Source organism: Balaenoptera borealis, assembly GCF_965194805.1.
Source record: "Balaenoptera borealis genome assembly, chromosome: 7".
In the NCBI taxonomy this organism is placed as follows: Eukaryota; Metazoa; Chordata; class Mammalia; order Artiodactyla; family Balaenopteridae; genus Balaenoptera; species Balaenoptera borealis.
In genome coordinates, this window is record NC_138864.1 from 84,103,261 (window position 1) to 84,119,945 (window position 16,685).

Sequence of the window (16,685 nt, forward strand, 5' to 3'; positions counted from 1 at the left end):
ATGGACAGCAAGGTGTGGGGTGCCTGCCTCCTCTGCTTGCTGCGCCCCTTACCCATCGTGAGTAGCCAGCTCAGACCCTCCTACCCCTCCCACTGGGCTCGAGATCTGGGAGCCACAGGGCCATACCGGGGTCCACCCTTCACCAGCACAGGAGTCTCTCTACCAAGCAAGGGGTGGCTTGACTTGGAGAACTCCTCATCTCCTCCGCGGCCCCCTCCTCTCCTCCCCCTCCCTTCCCAGGCACCCTGCTCACCCCTGGAGAGCTCTGACAATGAAACCGTCCTTCCTGGGGCTGAATGGAATTTGCTTGCCCGTTGTTCCCCCCAGGGCCTGTCTGCACCCTCTGGGGGGCCACAAGACTCTGTCCCAAGACAGTACTTCCGCCTCCCCTTCACACCCCAAGTCTTATCCACACCCCCTCCTCCGACAAGCTCCCCAGAGCCCTCCCTATCCCCAAGACCCCTGGATCCACTCCATTTGGTTGCTTCCTTTGAAGAGGGGCTGGCCAGGGACTGAGAGGCCCTGGGTAGTAAGTGAGCAGCTGCTCCCCTCTGGCATTTGGGGGACACTTCCTCGCATGGTACGCCCTGGGGCCCTGAGAAGCTGTCCACCATCAGATGTTGCTCGGAGGCCTAGGATGCTGGAGAAGGGGCTGCCAGGAGAGGGCCCTCTCCGAATGTGCCGCAGTTCCTCAGCGTGCTTTCCCGGAGTGCATGCAAGTGACAGTGACGCGGGGACCAGGATGGGAGACACAGGTCCTGGGGAGGAAGCTGCAGCTCCCAGGGACTCCTGAGAGCCCGCAGGGACTGAGGACTCCCTCTTCCTCCACTGGCTTGTATGGGAGTGTGTGTATGTGGGCGGGGGCCCGTGCCGCGCCTCCCAGGCACTTTGCTGCACCCTGCCACGAGGGTGCATGGCCTTTAGGCTTGAATCCTGGAGCCGTGAAACTAGCTGTGTGATCTGTGCAAGTCCCTTCCTGAGCCTCACTTGTCTGTCTTGTAAAAGAAGAACACAGTGTCTGCCCCCCAGGGCTGCTGTGCATGAAGTCAGATCTGACTTGTCTAAGGCTGGGCATGGGGTGCAGTATGGGAGACTTCTGCGCCCTCCCCTGTTCAGTGAGGGGCGCTTCCTGCCTCTCATCTGTGTGCACCCCACAGTGAATGCTCTATTTTTAGGAGGGGAGATTGAGATCCCGTGGGGGTCATTCAGCTGCTGGTGGCAGGGTCAGGGCCAGCACCAAGTCACTGTTTCCCAGTGTGGCCTCCATCCTGGACAGACCCCGGGTTAGCTGTAGTCACGGTCAGCAAGGCCGAGGTACGCAGGGTGAGAGAGTCTCCCCTCAGGAGGAGTGGGTCCAGTACAGGGGCCAGATGATCCCCGAGCCCTAGGTGAGTGGGGCGGGGGGCGTCCATCAGGAGCGTTTGGGTAAGTCTTGGAATGGTCCACCGTTCCCCACCCCGTACAGTCTCCACCTGTTACCACACATCTGGGTCACGAGTTGGGCTTCCCTGAATTTTCCTCCCCGTAGGAACGGTGAGGGCTGTCTGTCTCTCCTTTCGGTGGGAGGCTTCCCACCAGGGGCCATAGTTCTTTTGGCCTCAGTGGTTCCCTAGTCAGGCCCTGAGAATGTATCCCAGGAAGGGATGGGCTGCAGACGTGGAGGGGGGAGGAAGGGCAGACGGAGCCCGCAGTCCCATATCAGGCGAGTCTGCCCTCCCCATCTACCCGCTTCTGACCATCAGACTGCTACTGGGGACATGTGGGGGAGATAAGACTGGGGCTCTGCTCTGAGGTGGCTCCTGGGTCCCTGAGTCCCGGGGAGGAAGCCAAGAGGCACCACCAGGTTGGAGACCCAGAGCCTGGTCGGCAGGTGGAATGTGTAACCTGAGGTCCCAGGGGCCCAAGCAGGAGGTGGCAGAGCTGAGCCCAAGCTGGATTTGGGCGAACAGGGTCAGCAGGTCAGGACAGGGGTGTCCTTCCCCGTAGGGCAGGGCTGGTAGGGGTGAGCCTACTTACTGGGCCGGGTCTTCAGGTCCTCTCCTAGCCCACTGGCCTGTCCTTGGGTCCCTTCCATGTGGTCATCTGCTGTCCACTGTCCCCACTCTGGTGTTTGAAGTCCCGTCTCTCTCACCCCAGTCCCTGTCTCGCATCCACTGTGCTCTTTGCCGTGCCTGGATTTCTGTCAAAGGACACTGGGAGCTAATTAAACAGCTGCTGATACAGACTCTGTGCCAGACACTGGGGCTTGTGTGTGCGTGTGTGTGTGCGTGTGGGTGCGAGGATGGCCATGGGAAGGGCTCTCCCCTCACTCAGCTCAGGTGCATCTGCCCACTCCCTTGTCTGTGCACATTCTTTGTCCCAAGTGCTCTTTTCCTCACCAATTTAAAAAAAAAAAAAGCTCCTTTTTTTTCAGGTCTGGCTCAAATGCCACCTCCTTAGTCCTTGTGAGAAGGGCCACCCTCCCGTAGTGCCTGTCGTGCCTCTGATCAGTTTGTATTGGATCTATCAGGACCAGGTTTTAGCTCCCATCCTCACTCTACTCCTCCCTGTGAAATCCTTGGGGACAGAAATCTACACTGATTGAATTTGATGTGCATGTTGTACACAAATGTGGGCTATGGATCATGTTCACAGTGTAAGGAGCATGTCTTATAAAGCTGGGTTCCCCCACATGTACCTGTTTGGGGCTGTGCCCTGTTGGACAGTCCATTTCAGATTTTCTCCAGTCTGGGGCAGTGGGAGGGAGAGGTGTTAAGAATTCCTGCCTTTGACTCCCAGCTTCCTAGAGAACTTGTTAAAATGCAAAGTCCTAGATCCAGCCATAGATCTCTGCATATTCTTGGCTCCATCCCAGGTGATCTGCAGGTAGATCATGAGGCACACTTTCAGAAATACTGCTAGAGGGTTTCCAGAAAAACAGCTTCTTTTCCAGCTTCCAGGGATCATTCCCTGTGGTCACTGGGTGGCACCAGGCTCTGGGAAACTCCTAAAACTGTAATCCTTCATGATTACTGAGTCACACAACAAACCCATTATCCCTCCATGTATCTATCCATTACCTACCCATCCATCTTCACGTGCATGCCCTCATCCATCCACCTGTCCACCCATCCACCATGTATCCAGTCATCCATCCGTCCATGCATGTATTCATGCATCCGTCTATCTATTCACCTATCTATTGTACGTACGTTCACTCATTCTACCAGCCAGCCGCACAGTTACCCATTCGTTCATTCATCCATGAAACCACATTCATCTGCTCTTTCACCTCATTCATCTACTCATTCACTTATCCATCTATCCTCTCACTTACTAATCTACCCATTTTTTTCACATATCTTTGTCAGGGTACCTCTGAAAGCAGAGCCTGAGACAAAGGCATCTGTGTAGGTAGTTGTATTAGTTTCCCATTGCTGTTGCAACAAATTACCACCAACTTAGTGACTTAAAACGGCACAAATTTATTTTCTTACAGTTCTGGAGGTCAGAAGTCCAAAATGGTTTTCAGTGGTTTAAAACCAAAGTGTTGGCAGGGCTGCATTCCTTTCTGGAGACTGTAGGGGAGAACTCGCTTCCTTGCCTTTTCCAGTTTCTGGAAGCCACCTGCATGCCTTGGCTCATGATCCTCTACCTTCAAAGCCAGCAGTGTAGCATCTTCATCTCTCCCTCTCTCTCTCTCTCTCTCTCTCACACACACACATACACACACACACTCACACACATACTCCTCTGCTTCTGTCAAAATGTCTCCTTATCTCACCCTGACACTCCTGCTTCCCTCTTAGAAAGACCCTTGTGATGACATTGAGTCCACCCAGATAATCCAGGATAATCACTCCATCTCAAGATCCTTAACTTAATCACATCTGCAAAGTCTCTTTGTAAGGTTGCATAGTCACAGGTTTCAGGGATTAGGACATGGACATTTTGGGGGGCCATTACTCTGTCTACCAAGGTACTTTATGCAGAATTGCCTTTGGGGAGTGGGAGTACAGAGCAGGGGAGTAAAACAAAGAAGGAAAAAAGGCTGCTACACGGATGCATTATTGAGTTAGCCATCTCTGTGAGATCTTCTGAAGACTTTTGTTTAATGTGACTCAGAACTTACTTCCATGAAATGAAAAGGGGAAGCATCCATCCAAATCTCTCTTCTCTCTGCCTACCTCCCTCCCTTCCTGCTTGCCTGCCTTTCGTCCAAATATCCATTAAGCATACCTGGATGAGCCGGGTCCTGTGCTTAAGAGCACGGCCATGGAAATGAATCAGGCTTTATCTCTGTCTTCAGGTCGTTAGACCAGCAAACCCAGAAGAAGCATCCAGTTGGCTTAGCTCATCCCATTAACTCTCTCCTGCAGGTACTGGGCCACGTGCACCCAGAATGTGACTTCATCACCCAGCTGAGAGAGGATGAGCGAGCTTGTCTACAAGCAGCAGAGGGGATGTCCAACTCCACCTTGGGTACGTGGCTTGGGAGAGCGGGGGTGGCTTGTCACGGATTTCCTGATCTCCTCCAGCCTCACATTCAGGATGGTGGACAAGCCTGTCCCCTGGGCTGAGTCTCCTCTGCTCCCATCTCACTGTCTAGGCTGCCCTAGGACCTGGGATGGGCTGCTGTGCTGGCCGACGGCAGGCTCTGGCGAGTGGGTGAGCCTCCCCTGCCCGGCTTTCTTCTCTCACTTCAGCTCAGAGCCAGGTGAGGGGTGATGGGGGTGTGATGGGGGAAGGGGGAGGAGGCAGAGGTGACAGGTGACGTGGTTTCATCTGGTGGTGGCAGAATACGGTGGCCACGCCCCTGGCTTTGAGGCCAGGCAGACCTGGATCGAGCACCGCCTTCCCCCTCCCCCTCTTTCAGTGTGACCTCGGGCAAGTCACCCTCCCAGACCCTCAGCTTCCTGACCTCCCGTGACCTGGGGAAAACAAGAGCACTAACTACACAGGGGGTGGGGTTAATTATCAGGGCTTGGCAGTGCTGAACTCAGGGCCTGGAACTGAGTAAATGTCCTCTGGGAAGTTGCCTGCTTCACCTCCCTGGCCTGGGGGTCTGGGGTGGACGGTCCCTCCAGGGGCAGAGAGGGCCTCCTTTCTCCCCCCTGCCCTTAGGATGCTGGAGGCCCAGCTCGCTACTCTGCTCCTCAAGGGAACCATTCTTTCCATTAACAGAAGGTGAGTCTGAGGCCAGAGAGGAAGTTCCTAGAACGTGTCCCAAGCAGGCTGGGCCTGGACCCCAGGCCTCTGGAGAGAAGTCTCCTCTCTCTCTGCTGCAGAGATGGGCTGTCTGTGCAGACCCTGCCAGGGTCACTCCCCGGCTCCCTGACCTCTCCTGGGGAGAGAGGAGGAAAATCTCTCCTTCCCCCGCCTCTGTTGCCTCCCAGGGGCCGTGAAGCGGGATTGCACCATCACGGGCTGGTCTGAGCCCTTCCCGCCCTATCCTGAGGCCTGTCCTGTGCCCCTGGAGCTGCTAACTGAAGAGGTGAGAGGCTCCTGGCATCTTGGAGGAAGGGTCGCCGTGGATGTTTGATTGGGTGGTGGACCGCAAAGCGGTAGGGGCCGCCATTCCCATTGTAGCCAGCAGGTTGGAATATTCATTACAGCACATTTCCGGAAGATGGCAGTGTCTGGAAGAGAGGGGGTCTTGTGCTAACTTGCTCAAGGGTGACAGGTGGGCCATGCAGCTAGGAGGGAGAGGGGAGGCAGAGGGCAGGGAGGGAGATGTGCTGGCCACCGTCTTCTTTTCTCCTTGGCGTACCCTCTCTGTGCCCAGGCCTCCAGGGCAGGGAGCTGAGAGTAGTTCTGGGAAACAAAGGCTCTTAGTGGTCCTGGGCAAGCTCCTTGCCCTCTCTAGCCCTCAGTCTGTGGGCAAGCAAGAGAAACCAAAGCCTGGAGTGATGTCAGTGCCCCCTAACCTAGCTGGCACACCCCACGCTTCCAAATTGAGCAGGACCTTTGCAAGGTGCCTCCACACCCATAATCCCATATCTCTTTCCCCCCAGCCCTGAAGGCAAAGCATGAGTCTGACATTTTTTCAGATAAAAAGACTGAGTCTGGGAGGGGCGATGATTGCCTGCATCCCTCAGGGGAGCTGAGTTCCCGATCGATCCCCTCCCCGCAAGGCTGCACGCTCCGTCTCCATCTCCGGAGTCCAGGCTAGACTTTGATGGATCCAAATCCTTGGTCTTGGAAAGAGCTTTTCCTTGCAGCTGTCCCTGGCTGTCCCCTTTATTGGGGGATGTCATGTTCCCAAGCCAGTGAGCAAGCTGGATGTCAATAAACAAGCCCAATTTCCTCCTGAGCTTTGTCACTCCCCAGGGACGTGAGGTTTCTGTGGCAGCCTCCCCCTACCCCCAGCGACAGCCAGAGTTAAGCAACTAGCTCCCTCCGCCCCTCCCCCCACCCCTCCCCTGCTTCCTCACCAGCGACAGGCTGTAAACAAAAGCTTCGCTTCAGTTCCGGAGGGAGTTTGCTGTGGTCCCCACAGACACCCCTGCCCCCACACGGGCAGTTTCGGGATAGAATTGAAAATGTCACCTGCTTGATTGTCAAGCCTCCCTCTCCTCAAAGGCCCAGTTGCTGAGCGTTCCTCCGTCTCCACCCTCCCCAGAAATCCTACTTCTTCACCGTGAGGATCATCTACACCATGGGCCATAGCGTCTCTGCCGTGGCCCTCTTCATGGCCATCACCATCCTGGTTGCCCTCAGGTTCGCCATCTTCATCACCTACTCCAGAACCTTCGCCCTCCGCATCGTCCACAGCACCAAACTTGAACCCTTACCTGGATATTCAAGACGTTCCCAGATCTGGCATTGGCCATTTCTAACTTTTCCTTTCCCTTTCCCCATCCCCTCACACTCCAGGTCTGGTTCCCACCTCTACACCTTTGCTTGTGTGGAACTTATTCTATTTGCTTGGAATGCCTGCCTCCTTTTTTCTCAGTGCCCTCATATCCGTTAAAATTCAAAGCTCAGCTCTCATCTGCCTCAAGAATCCTCTTTGTCTCTTCCATGAAGCCCTTCTTGACTATTTCAACCCTTTGATCTTTGCCCTCTCAAAGCCCCGCCCCACCCCACCCCCCAGCCTGGCCCGCGCTGTTCTCTGTCTCCCGGGGGGTGAGCCTCCTCTCTCTGATTATCAGGGGGCTCCCCTGGGCAGGACCCTGTCGTTTCTGCCTCTGTCCTCCACACCATGAGCTCCCTGAAGGCAAGGGACTGCTATTCTCTGTCCTCTCACCTACACTGAGCCCAGCTGCCCTGCAAGGTTATAGCTGAAGCCTCAAGTTCAATGCAATCCATCCGATCCAATCTGATCCAATCCAATCCAAGCCAATTCAGTTCACCTCCCGCCCTGCTCAGCCTCCGCAAGCCCGCTTTGAGCACATCAAAAGCCCCTCTCCCACCTTGCCTCCTGTTCTTCACCCCTCCTGTCCCCTCCAGGAGGCTCCACTGCCCCAGGAACTACATCCACACCCAGCTGTTCATCACCTTTATTCTCAAGGCGGGAGCTGTGTTCCTGAAGGATGCCACCCTCTTTCACGGCGAGAACACGGACCACTGCAGCTTCTCCACTGTAACAGCCATGGGTCGGGGTGCTGGTGTGGGTGTGGGCGAGGAGGTTGGATTAGAGATGCAGCTGTGCCTGTCCGGTAGCGTGGGCTGACCCTGCGGCTCCCGCTTTGCTAGCGACAGAGCGGGAAATCACCCCTCCCCCTTCCTCCCCCTCCTTGCGGTCAAGTTCTAAATCCTCCAGCTGTTTCCTGGACGACGGTGCCCATCCACAGCGTTTCCCTTATTCCACTCTCCACTCCATATTCTGTATTCCCGTTCCATTCCCCATCCCATATCCCAACCCGGACCACATTTCACTCCAGCCAGCCTTTCCATTTCACACTTCCTCTGAGCACTGTCTGTCTGTGCTGGGCGTGGGTATGCCAGGGGCTGGGCAGAGCCGTGTGCCTCCCTTGAGAAGCACCCAGGGTGCCTAAGGGGTCAGATTATACCAGATTATGGGACCACTAGGTAGAGGGAGGTGAAAGCTGGGAGAGAACAGGAGAAGGCCTCAGGGAGGAGATGGCTTTGGAGCTGGGTGGGCAGCAATGATAGGGAGGGAGCAGGGAGGACCAGGGTGAACGTGTCCAGTGTGAGAGGACCAGCTCTCACAGACAGGAGAAGCTGGGGCAAGTCCAAGAAACAGGGGTGTCATCATGGGGGCAGGGAGGTGGGCTACGAGAAGAGACCGAAAATAAGGGAAGTTGGGCTGAGTGTGGTGGCCCAGCACTTACCAGCTACTCTGACACCGTGCTGGAAATGAACAGCTACATGAATGAACAAACCAACAGATGACCTTCATTCGTTAATGAAAGACATAATAATAGTATATGTATCGAGCACTTATGTGCCAGGTATTATGCTAAATGCTTTACATATGTTATCTCCTTTTATTTCCTACATCTATTCTCATTTTAGTCCCATATGTAGATGAGGGGTAATTGGCGATGTCACCCAGCAGCTGAATGGTGGGAGAGGGACCAAGCCTGGGCCATTCTGAGCTCAGAGGCGAGCGCTCCTCCCCCGACAGATGAGCAGAGTCACGCAGTGAATGAATGAATGCATGCACAGGCACATGCGTGTATGTTCGCAGGACGGAGCAGTGCATGAATAAATGGTGTTCCATATCCTCAGCTCTAGGGATTGACTTGAGCTCAGGAGGGACGGGGTGAGAGTAAAAACAGTAGCAATTCGTATACAGGGTTTCCATTCAATCCTTATGATGAGGCCACGAGCCAGCATTGGAAGTTTTTCCTTTTAGAGATGAAAAGCTAAGGTGTGGGAAGGTTATCCAGATGGTAAATTTGAACCCAGGCTGTCTGGATCCCAAATCTGTGCTCTTAACCACTGCATTACACAACCACACCCCCTCTGGGGCAGCCCAAGGTGGAGGTTTGGGGCCTGAGTGGGGTAGGGGAGACTTGGCGGGGCTCCAATGGGTGTCCCGGCTCTGAAGCGCCCAGCCCCTGGCCCGCAGGTTCTGTGCAAGGTCTCCGTGGCCACCTCCCATTTCGCCACCATGACCAACTTCAGCTGGCTGCTGGCAGAAGCTGTCTACCTGACCTTCCTCTTGGCCTCCACGTCACCCAGCACAAGGAGAACCTTCTGGTGGCTGGTCCTTGCTGGCTGGGGTGAGCACCGAGGGCTGGTTTGGGCACTGTGCGGGTGTTGGGGTGTCGGGGACGCCCAGGGAGCTCACACCAAGGTCCCTTCATCTCGCTCACGATGACCCCAAGGCCCAGGGAGAGGAAGGGCAGCTTACAGTCCTACAGCAAGTGCTGGAGATCAGGGCCAGGTCCCCGATCTCTGGGCTCTCTCCTGGTCCCGCCTTCACAGTGCCCTGTGTGACTGGCTGCAGTGGTGGGAGGTGGGCGCAGGATGAAGACCCCTTACTCGTGTCTTTTCTGTACCCCCTCAGGGCTTCCCCTGCTCTTCACCGGCATGTGGGTGGGTTGCAAGTTGGCCTTTGAGGATGTTGCGTGAGTCTGGGCTATCCCTTCATCACACCCGTGCTGGGTCCCCATGGGGCATGGACTGGACGCTCGGGCAGTGAGGCTGTCCTCCAAGCTGGGAAGAGGAGAGCTGCCAGGCTTGGGAGAGGGGTGGGAGATGCAGTCGTGGGTAGCACAAAAGGGGCTTGAGCCTGGGCAAGAAGGGGGCGCAGAATCTCAGGGTTCGGGGCTCAGGGGGTAGGGGGTTGTAAGTGGGGGCCTTCTGGAACAGGGGGAGTGTTGGAGCCACAAGAAGGCAGCAAACAGACTGAGTTTTGAGAAACTCATCCACCTAGGTGGAGAGAAAGAGTGAACCCAGCTTGGATCAGGGCACGCCTTTGGAAAGTGCCTAAATGTCTGAGAGAACGTAGATAAGGCTGGTTGGGAGTAGGGTGAGGCTAGAAGGCTCAAATTCCAAAGTGAGGAGCCTAGAGGCTGGTAGGTAGAGAGGAGGGAGGAGCATGGGTGCCGAAGAAAAGGGCTTTCCAGCAACTGCACTCTTCCCACCCCACCCCACCCCCGCCCCCCCATCAGTCCCGGCCTGTCCTCTCCCCAGGTGCTGGGACCTGGACGACAGCTCCCCCTATTGGTGGATCATCAAAGGACCCATCGTCCTTTCCGTTGGGGTCAGTGCCTGGGGCCAGTGTCCTCTGCTTTATTCAGCCAACCTCCCTGGGTCCACCGAGCAGCCATACACAGCAGGAAACACGACTCCAGGCTGGGAGTCAGGACACCTGGGGTTCCAGCCTGGTTCTGCCGCAGATTCTCTGTGAGGCCCTCTCTGGACTTCAACAGCCCATTGGTAAAACCAGAGCTCAGGCCTCTTCTAGCTCAGAGTTTCAATGAGTCTGGTGTCCTGGTTGCAGATCACCTACCGCCGCAGTGAGGCTGGGCTGGGAGAGTAGAAGACGCGGCAGCTGAAACTCTTACCTGCTCCCACGTGGAAGACAGGGCAGCTAGGACTGGTTTTGTGGCCTGGGTGAATGTAGGCATTTTTGACAGTTTTGCAGTTGTGCAAAGAGAAGGCCACATGCTTTGTGCCAGAGAAGAGCCTGAGAGGTGCTGGAGGCAGGATGGCAAGGCGTGACCTCCCACCCTCGGTCCTGGGACTGGAAAGGGAGGGGGACCCTGAGCCCCCTATGGGACCGTCCAGTCTCAGGCGACAAGGTCTAGAGCAATGACCTGCACATCCATCTACCTGCACATCCCTGCCTCTCCAGGGTTTGAGGTTTCTAGTCCCCAAAGATGTCCCACCCCAGGCCATTTGGGTCACCCCTGACCCTTGCCTTCCACCTCCCTACACCTCTATTTCCAGGTGAACTTTGGGCTTTTTCTCAATATTATCCGTATCTTGCTGAGGAAACTGGAGCCAGCTCAGGGCAGCCTCCACACCCAGCGTCAGTACTGGTAACGTGTGTGTGTGTGTGTGGGTGTGCGTGTGTGTGTGTGTTTCCAGGGGTTCTGGGGACATAACTGGAGTGGGAGTCAGCATGGTTCTCTTTTATGCACAATTAGGCATCCATGATCCTGGTCCAGTGCTTGTCCCTATGTCCCCAGAGAGAATAGATCTGGTCCCTGACCTCCAATAGGTCACAATATAGGAAGGATGGGGCCTCCAAACAGCCAGTTGCCAGGCCAAATAGGCTGATGAGTGTTGGGATCAATTTCTACGGGAGCCTGCAGAAGGAGATCCTTTCTAAACAGATGGTGGGGTTGGAGTACAGTCTGGGAAGACTTCCTGGAAGAGGTGTCTTTGAACTAGACTTTGAAAGATGCATAGACTTGACTAGAATAAATTGAGACAAGAGAATTTGTCAGAGGGAACAGCGGAATCCAGGGGCCCAAAGTAAGGAAGCCCAGGGTGCATGTGGGGAGTTCTCCAGGGTGGCTGGTGTGTAGAATTGATATGGGAAGCTGGTGGGAAGTGAAAGTAGGCAGGGGGCCCATGGGACTTTCTTTTTTTTTTTTTTTTAAATATTTCAGCTTACTTTTTTTTTTTTTTAACTTTGGGTTTATTTTATTTATTTATTTATTTATTTATGGCTGTGTTGGGTCTTCGTTTCTGTGCTAGGGCTTTCTCTAGTTGCGGCAAGCGGGGGCCACTCCTTATCGCGGTGCACGGGTCTCTCATCATCGCGGCCTCTCTTGTGGCGGAGCACAGGCTCCAGGCGCGCAGGCTCAGTAATTGTGGCTCACGGGCCTAGTTGCTCCGCGGCATGTGGGATCCTCACAGACCAGGGCTCGAACCCGTGTCCCCTGCACCGGCAGGCAGACTCTCAACCACTGCGCCACCAGGGAAGCCCCCCATGGGACTTTCTAATTCCAGCCTTGGGCTTGTCTTTTTCTGCAGGCGTCTCTCCAAGTCAACCCTTCTCCTCATCCCATTGTTTGGAATTCACTACGTCATCTTCAACTTCCTGCCTGACAGTGCTGGCCTAGGCATTCGCCTCCCCCTGGAGCTGGGACTGGGTTCCTTCCAGGTGAGGACCCCCACAGCACTCACTCCTTCCCTCTGAGTCCTTGGGCAGGAGGAAGGTGCTGCAGCCCACAGGCTTGGTTGATTTCATGGTAGGCTGAGGGCGACTAGGCTCGTTATTCTTCCTTCCAGCCACTCATCCATCTATTCAAGTATCCATCTGTCTGTTTTTCTCCCATCCATCCATCTCTCTATTCATTCAACTACTCATGCGCCTATCTACATATCCATCCATCTACCCATCCATTCATCCATCCATCCATCCATCCAATCTATTCAACATTTACTGAGCACCTATTATGTGTCAGGCTCTGTGCTTAATACTAGGGGATGGAGAAATAAAGAGAATCAGAGAAACAGGCCAACGGGGCCAACAGTACAGCCTTGGCAGACTTGCTATGACAATTACATGTGACAATATGCCTGGCACATGGTAAGTGATGAATACGTCTACTTTCCCTTTTCCCAAAGACCTGGTCCAAGTCACAGCCTGGCGGAGAGTAGGGGAAAAAGGTAATAGGAAGACTGCAGACACCTTGAGGCCAGGCCAAGGTGATGGGGTCCTTTCTCTTTGGCCCCACAGGGCTTCATTGTTGCCATCCTGTACTGCTTCCTCAACCAAGAGGTATGTGACTCAGGCTATCCTTATTTGTTAAGCCTTCTCTCCCACCAGTCCTAAGGCTGCCTCTCTCCTGCCCAGCCCCTGTAAATCCCTGATCAGGCCAAACACTGAGTCCTGCAATCCTATGTGGAAATCTGTCCTGAGTTTCTGGATCACGCTTAACCTGAATACTTCCTGTAAACATCTTTTATCCATCCCTCCTCTGGGCTGGGCCAAGTTTACTGTCCATTCAGCAGGAGGTGGAGAAGGCCTTTCAGGGATCAGAAGAGGGATCCAGGGGTGGGTTAAAAGGATCCTTTAATTCTGTGTTTCTAAAACTGAACGAGAGAGAGTGGAGGAAGGAGTAAGTCGGCTCCTGGAGAGACAGGGAGAAGACACAGAGGAACCAAGAAAATCAGAGGTGGACATACAAAGTCTAGGAAAATAAATTCAAGTGCAGAGACAGGGAGGATGATGGAGAGCAAAGCCAGGGACTCTGAGAGAGAGCATCCGGAGGAGAGGCGCACAAAAAGAACAGACCAAACAGAGAAGGACAAACACATGAATAGACAGAATAGATGGTACCGGTGCACATGTAGAACTATGGAGAGATGGTAAAGAGGAGTGAATTATAACATCCCACCCAGAAGACACTTCGCATTTTTCCTTTAGGACAGACTTGCTTTATGGGGAGGGGTGGGAGAATTTAACTCAGTGCCCCAGACAACCAGGTCCTGTCGCTGTGTGCACAGGCAGAGTCATGGGCTCCCTCTGGTGGCCAAGGATTTGCTGTGGGCTCTGTGTTCTGCTGGAGACCTGGATGTACGTACCTGTACCCCAGCTGTGGAGCATTGCACCCCCCTATTCTGCCACCACTGTCTCTTATTGGCTCCCTCCCCTCTGCCGTTCTTTACTACCACCCTAGCCTTTCTGAGTCTTCTGCAGCCTTATCTGGAGTCTGGATGCAGACACAGGACTATCTGATTGTAGTGGCTCATGGGCCCTGGGGTTGCTGAGAGGGGCGAGGAACAGCCCTGGACAAGGTGGGTGGGATCTGGAAAAGGGGATTCCACAGAGAGTTGTGAAGGGATCTGTCCCAGGAAGCAGTTTGGGGACCAGATAGTTAAATGCCTCTGGAAACAGGGAGCTTACTACCTATCAATGACACTTTCTATCATCAGGAAGCTCACCTTTATGTTGAATGGAAAACTGTCTCCTTTCTGTCTTTGTCACAGCCTAAATTCAGCTCTGTCAGAAATGTCACAGCCTCTCAGCCCCCTTTGCCCAAGCAGCCCCTTGGAGATGTGAAGATACAGACACTCCCCCCACCCCCCTACATCTCCCAAGTGGCTTTTCTTTCAGTTACTCTCAATCCCCTCAATTGCACCTCCTCAGACAGAGTTTGGAGGCCTCTCTTCCTTCAGGTCATGTCCCCTGGACAGGTTCCCAGTGGCCACAGTTCAGCTCAGTGGGCAGGGGCAGGAATGAGCCCCAGAGCAGGGGATGGTCTAAGCTTTTGGGGAAGACAGAGTAGTTTTTTGGCCAGAAGCTCAAGAAAGCACCCATAAATGTCTTTAACTGGGCCCAGACAAAGGCAGTGCTAAAAGAGAAAGGAGCCAAAGGGAATGGTCAGCAATACAGGAAGGAGGAAGTAGTATCCTCTAGAGGTAGTACTTAGCAGTGGCTGTGGCCAACCATAGCTTCTCCTGCTCCAGGAACCCCTGTCTCTGTTTCTCCTGCATGGTCTCCCCCTGCACCCTCAGCCCCACTGGGGTTGAGTAAAGAAGTGGCAATGGGACCTTCCTAACATCCTCCCTCTTGTCCTTGCTTGGAGGTGAGGACTGAGATCTCACGGAGGTGGCGTGGCCATGATCCTGAACTTCTGCCAGCCTGGAGGACTCATGCCAAGTGGACGATGCCTTCCCGCTCAAGGGCGAAGGTGCTGACATCTGTGTGCTAGGCTGGCCACATCACGTGACTGGAATCCACACCTGAACTTGGGCAGCTACACGGGCCCACCACCCTTCAGAGGAGTGGGAGCAGCGCCCCCTGGGAACCCTCAGTTGACGCCTCCACCCAAGCTGCTGCCCAGCCCTTCTTCCCTGTCCTGCCTCTGACTCTTTTTGCCTGGGTCTCTGTGTGTCCACCTCTGACTTCCTTGGTTCCTGTCTGTTCTTCTCATGTTCCTCTTCCTGGAGTCTGGACCATAGCCCAACGCCAGAGGAGCCAATAAACTTGTAAATGAATAGATACACGTTTGAGTGAAACCATGCGCCTCTGCAGGGGAGGGGTCTGTAGGCTTTATTTGAACCCCCGGTGCAGACGTGCATTTATCGCGTCTCAGTTCATGTCACGTCCCCATCAGTTGTCTGTGCAAGGATCCTCGTGTTTAATTCATTAAAAAAATGTGTTCTCTTTTGTCTCTACCTGCACTCCCATTCCCCTCCTCCCACAGGCAAACATTCCAATGTGTTAAATGTGAATTCTCGTGTTTCTGTGTTCTTGCAGAATGTGTAGCGTTGTGTGTGTCTGTACTTTTAATTTACATAAATGCTGTCGGCTACATGCTTCATCCTGCTCCTGATGTTTTTCCTCTCAGCACTTTTAAGAGATCCACCCTTGTTGCCATGTGCTCATCTGGTTGCTTGTTTTGACTGCCGTATGGTGCCACATGGTGTCACCGCCCGCGTGTGACCGTCCTGTCTCCCCCTGCCTCTAGGTGAATGTCCGCGTGCTTGTGCCCTCATGCCCCCACGCCAGCAAGCCTTTCTCCGGGACACATACCACAGAGTGGACGTGCCAGGTCAGCGGTTGTGCCTTTTCTTAACGTGACGGAGTGGTGCCAGATTGCACCCAGAGCTCCGGCGAGATCTCTACTCCCACCAGCAGCTCTGCCAACTCTAGGCATTACCCAGTCTTTGGGTAAAGAGATTATGGCTGATTTTTATTTTCTTTTAAAATCCCTTCTATTTCTCCCAAAAGCCCTACAATGAGTATGAACTGCTTTTACGATCTGAGACTAAAGGAAGAAATGCATGGTAGGGTTTTTAGACTGTGGCCACACTTTTGACATTTGTCTGACCAGGAAAGTGCTGGGCAGCTGGGCATTATGGCCAACAATGTGCCCTTGGGTTTCATATGGCTGCATCTCCTTTCACTGGAACCCCTGTGACTGTAAGGGCAAGAGTGGCCATCAGAAGAGAAGACAATGGCAGGGAAGGCTGAGGTAGTGAAGGAAGGCTTCCTGGAGGCCGGGGAATGGAGCTGAGTTTTGCAGGACAGATCTGATGTGAGTAGTTCAAAAATGGGAGAGATTTCGTTTTAATAGTCAAAGAGGGGTCTCCTGAAGTTTTTTTTGTTTTCCTAAACCCTGGGGAGGGGTTGTGCCCTCCTATTTATTTATTTATTTTTATTTAAAAATTTTATTTATTTTATTTTTTGCTGTGTTGGGTCTTTGTTGCTGCACATGTGCTTTTCTCTGGTTGTGGCGAGTGGGGGCTACTCTTGTTGCGGTGGCTTCCCTTGTTGCAGAGCACGGGGTCTAGGTGTGCGGGCTTCAGTAGTTGTGGCAGGTGGGCTCAGTAGTTGTGGTGCACGGGCTTAGTTGCTCTGTGGCATGTGGGATCTTCCCGGACCAGGGCTCGAAACTGTGTCCCCTGCATTGGCAGGCGGATTCTTAACCACTGTGCCGCCAGGGAACCCCTCCTGAAGTCTTAACTGGCATCAGTAGTGATTAGTTAGCAGTTAGCGTTAGCAGTTCGTGGTGGTAGTAGTGGTTGAAGCAGAAGCTCACTTTGTGAATTGTCCATCCCTTCCCTACAGGTTTCATCTATGGCTGGAAGTCTACTCCTTGCTCCCTCCAGTTTCTACTGGAGCCTCAAATTCCCACCACTTTGCTAGTCTCTTCCACTACAAGGATCCTTTGCCTGGGGCTACACTGAGGGTTTCTGGGCAGATCCCTTGATTGGCAAACCCTTCCCTTCTCGGGGCCTCAGCAACCCCATCTGCAGCAGGAAGGAGTCGGTCAATAGGTGACTTCTGAGAGCTTTTCGAAAGGGACACTGAATTGCAGGCA

General features: G+C 54.0%; 1 protein-coding gene across 1 annotated transcript; it reads left to right on the top strand.

The window, feature by feature from the left end:
- Nucleotides 1-16,307, top strand: GHRHR (growth hormone releasing hormone receptor; the record flags this gene model as incomplete). Its single annotated transcript, XM_082399499.1, has 13 exons — nucleotides 1-57; nucleotides 4,359-4,461; nucleotides 4,589-4,696; nucleotides 5,376-5,473; nucleotides 6,602-6,699; nucleotides 7,432-7,564; nucleotides 9,020-9,173; nucleotides 9,461-9,521; nucleotides 10,090-10,159; nucleotides 10,849-10,940; nucleotides 11,884-12,013; nucleotides 12,593-12,634; nucleotides 14,445-16,307. 13 exons carry the CDS (start codon nucleotides 1-3, stop codon nucleotides 14,568-14,570), a joined length of 1,272 nt encoding a protein of 423 aa, XP_082255625.1. The 3' UTR covers nucleotides 14,571-16,307.
- Nucleotides 16,308-16,685: the final 378 nt, after the last annotated feature.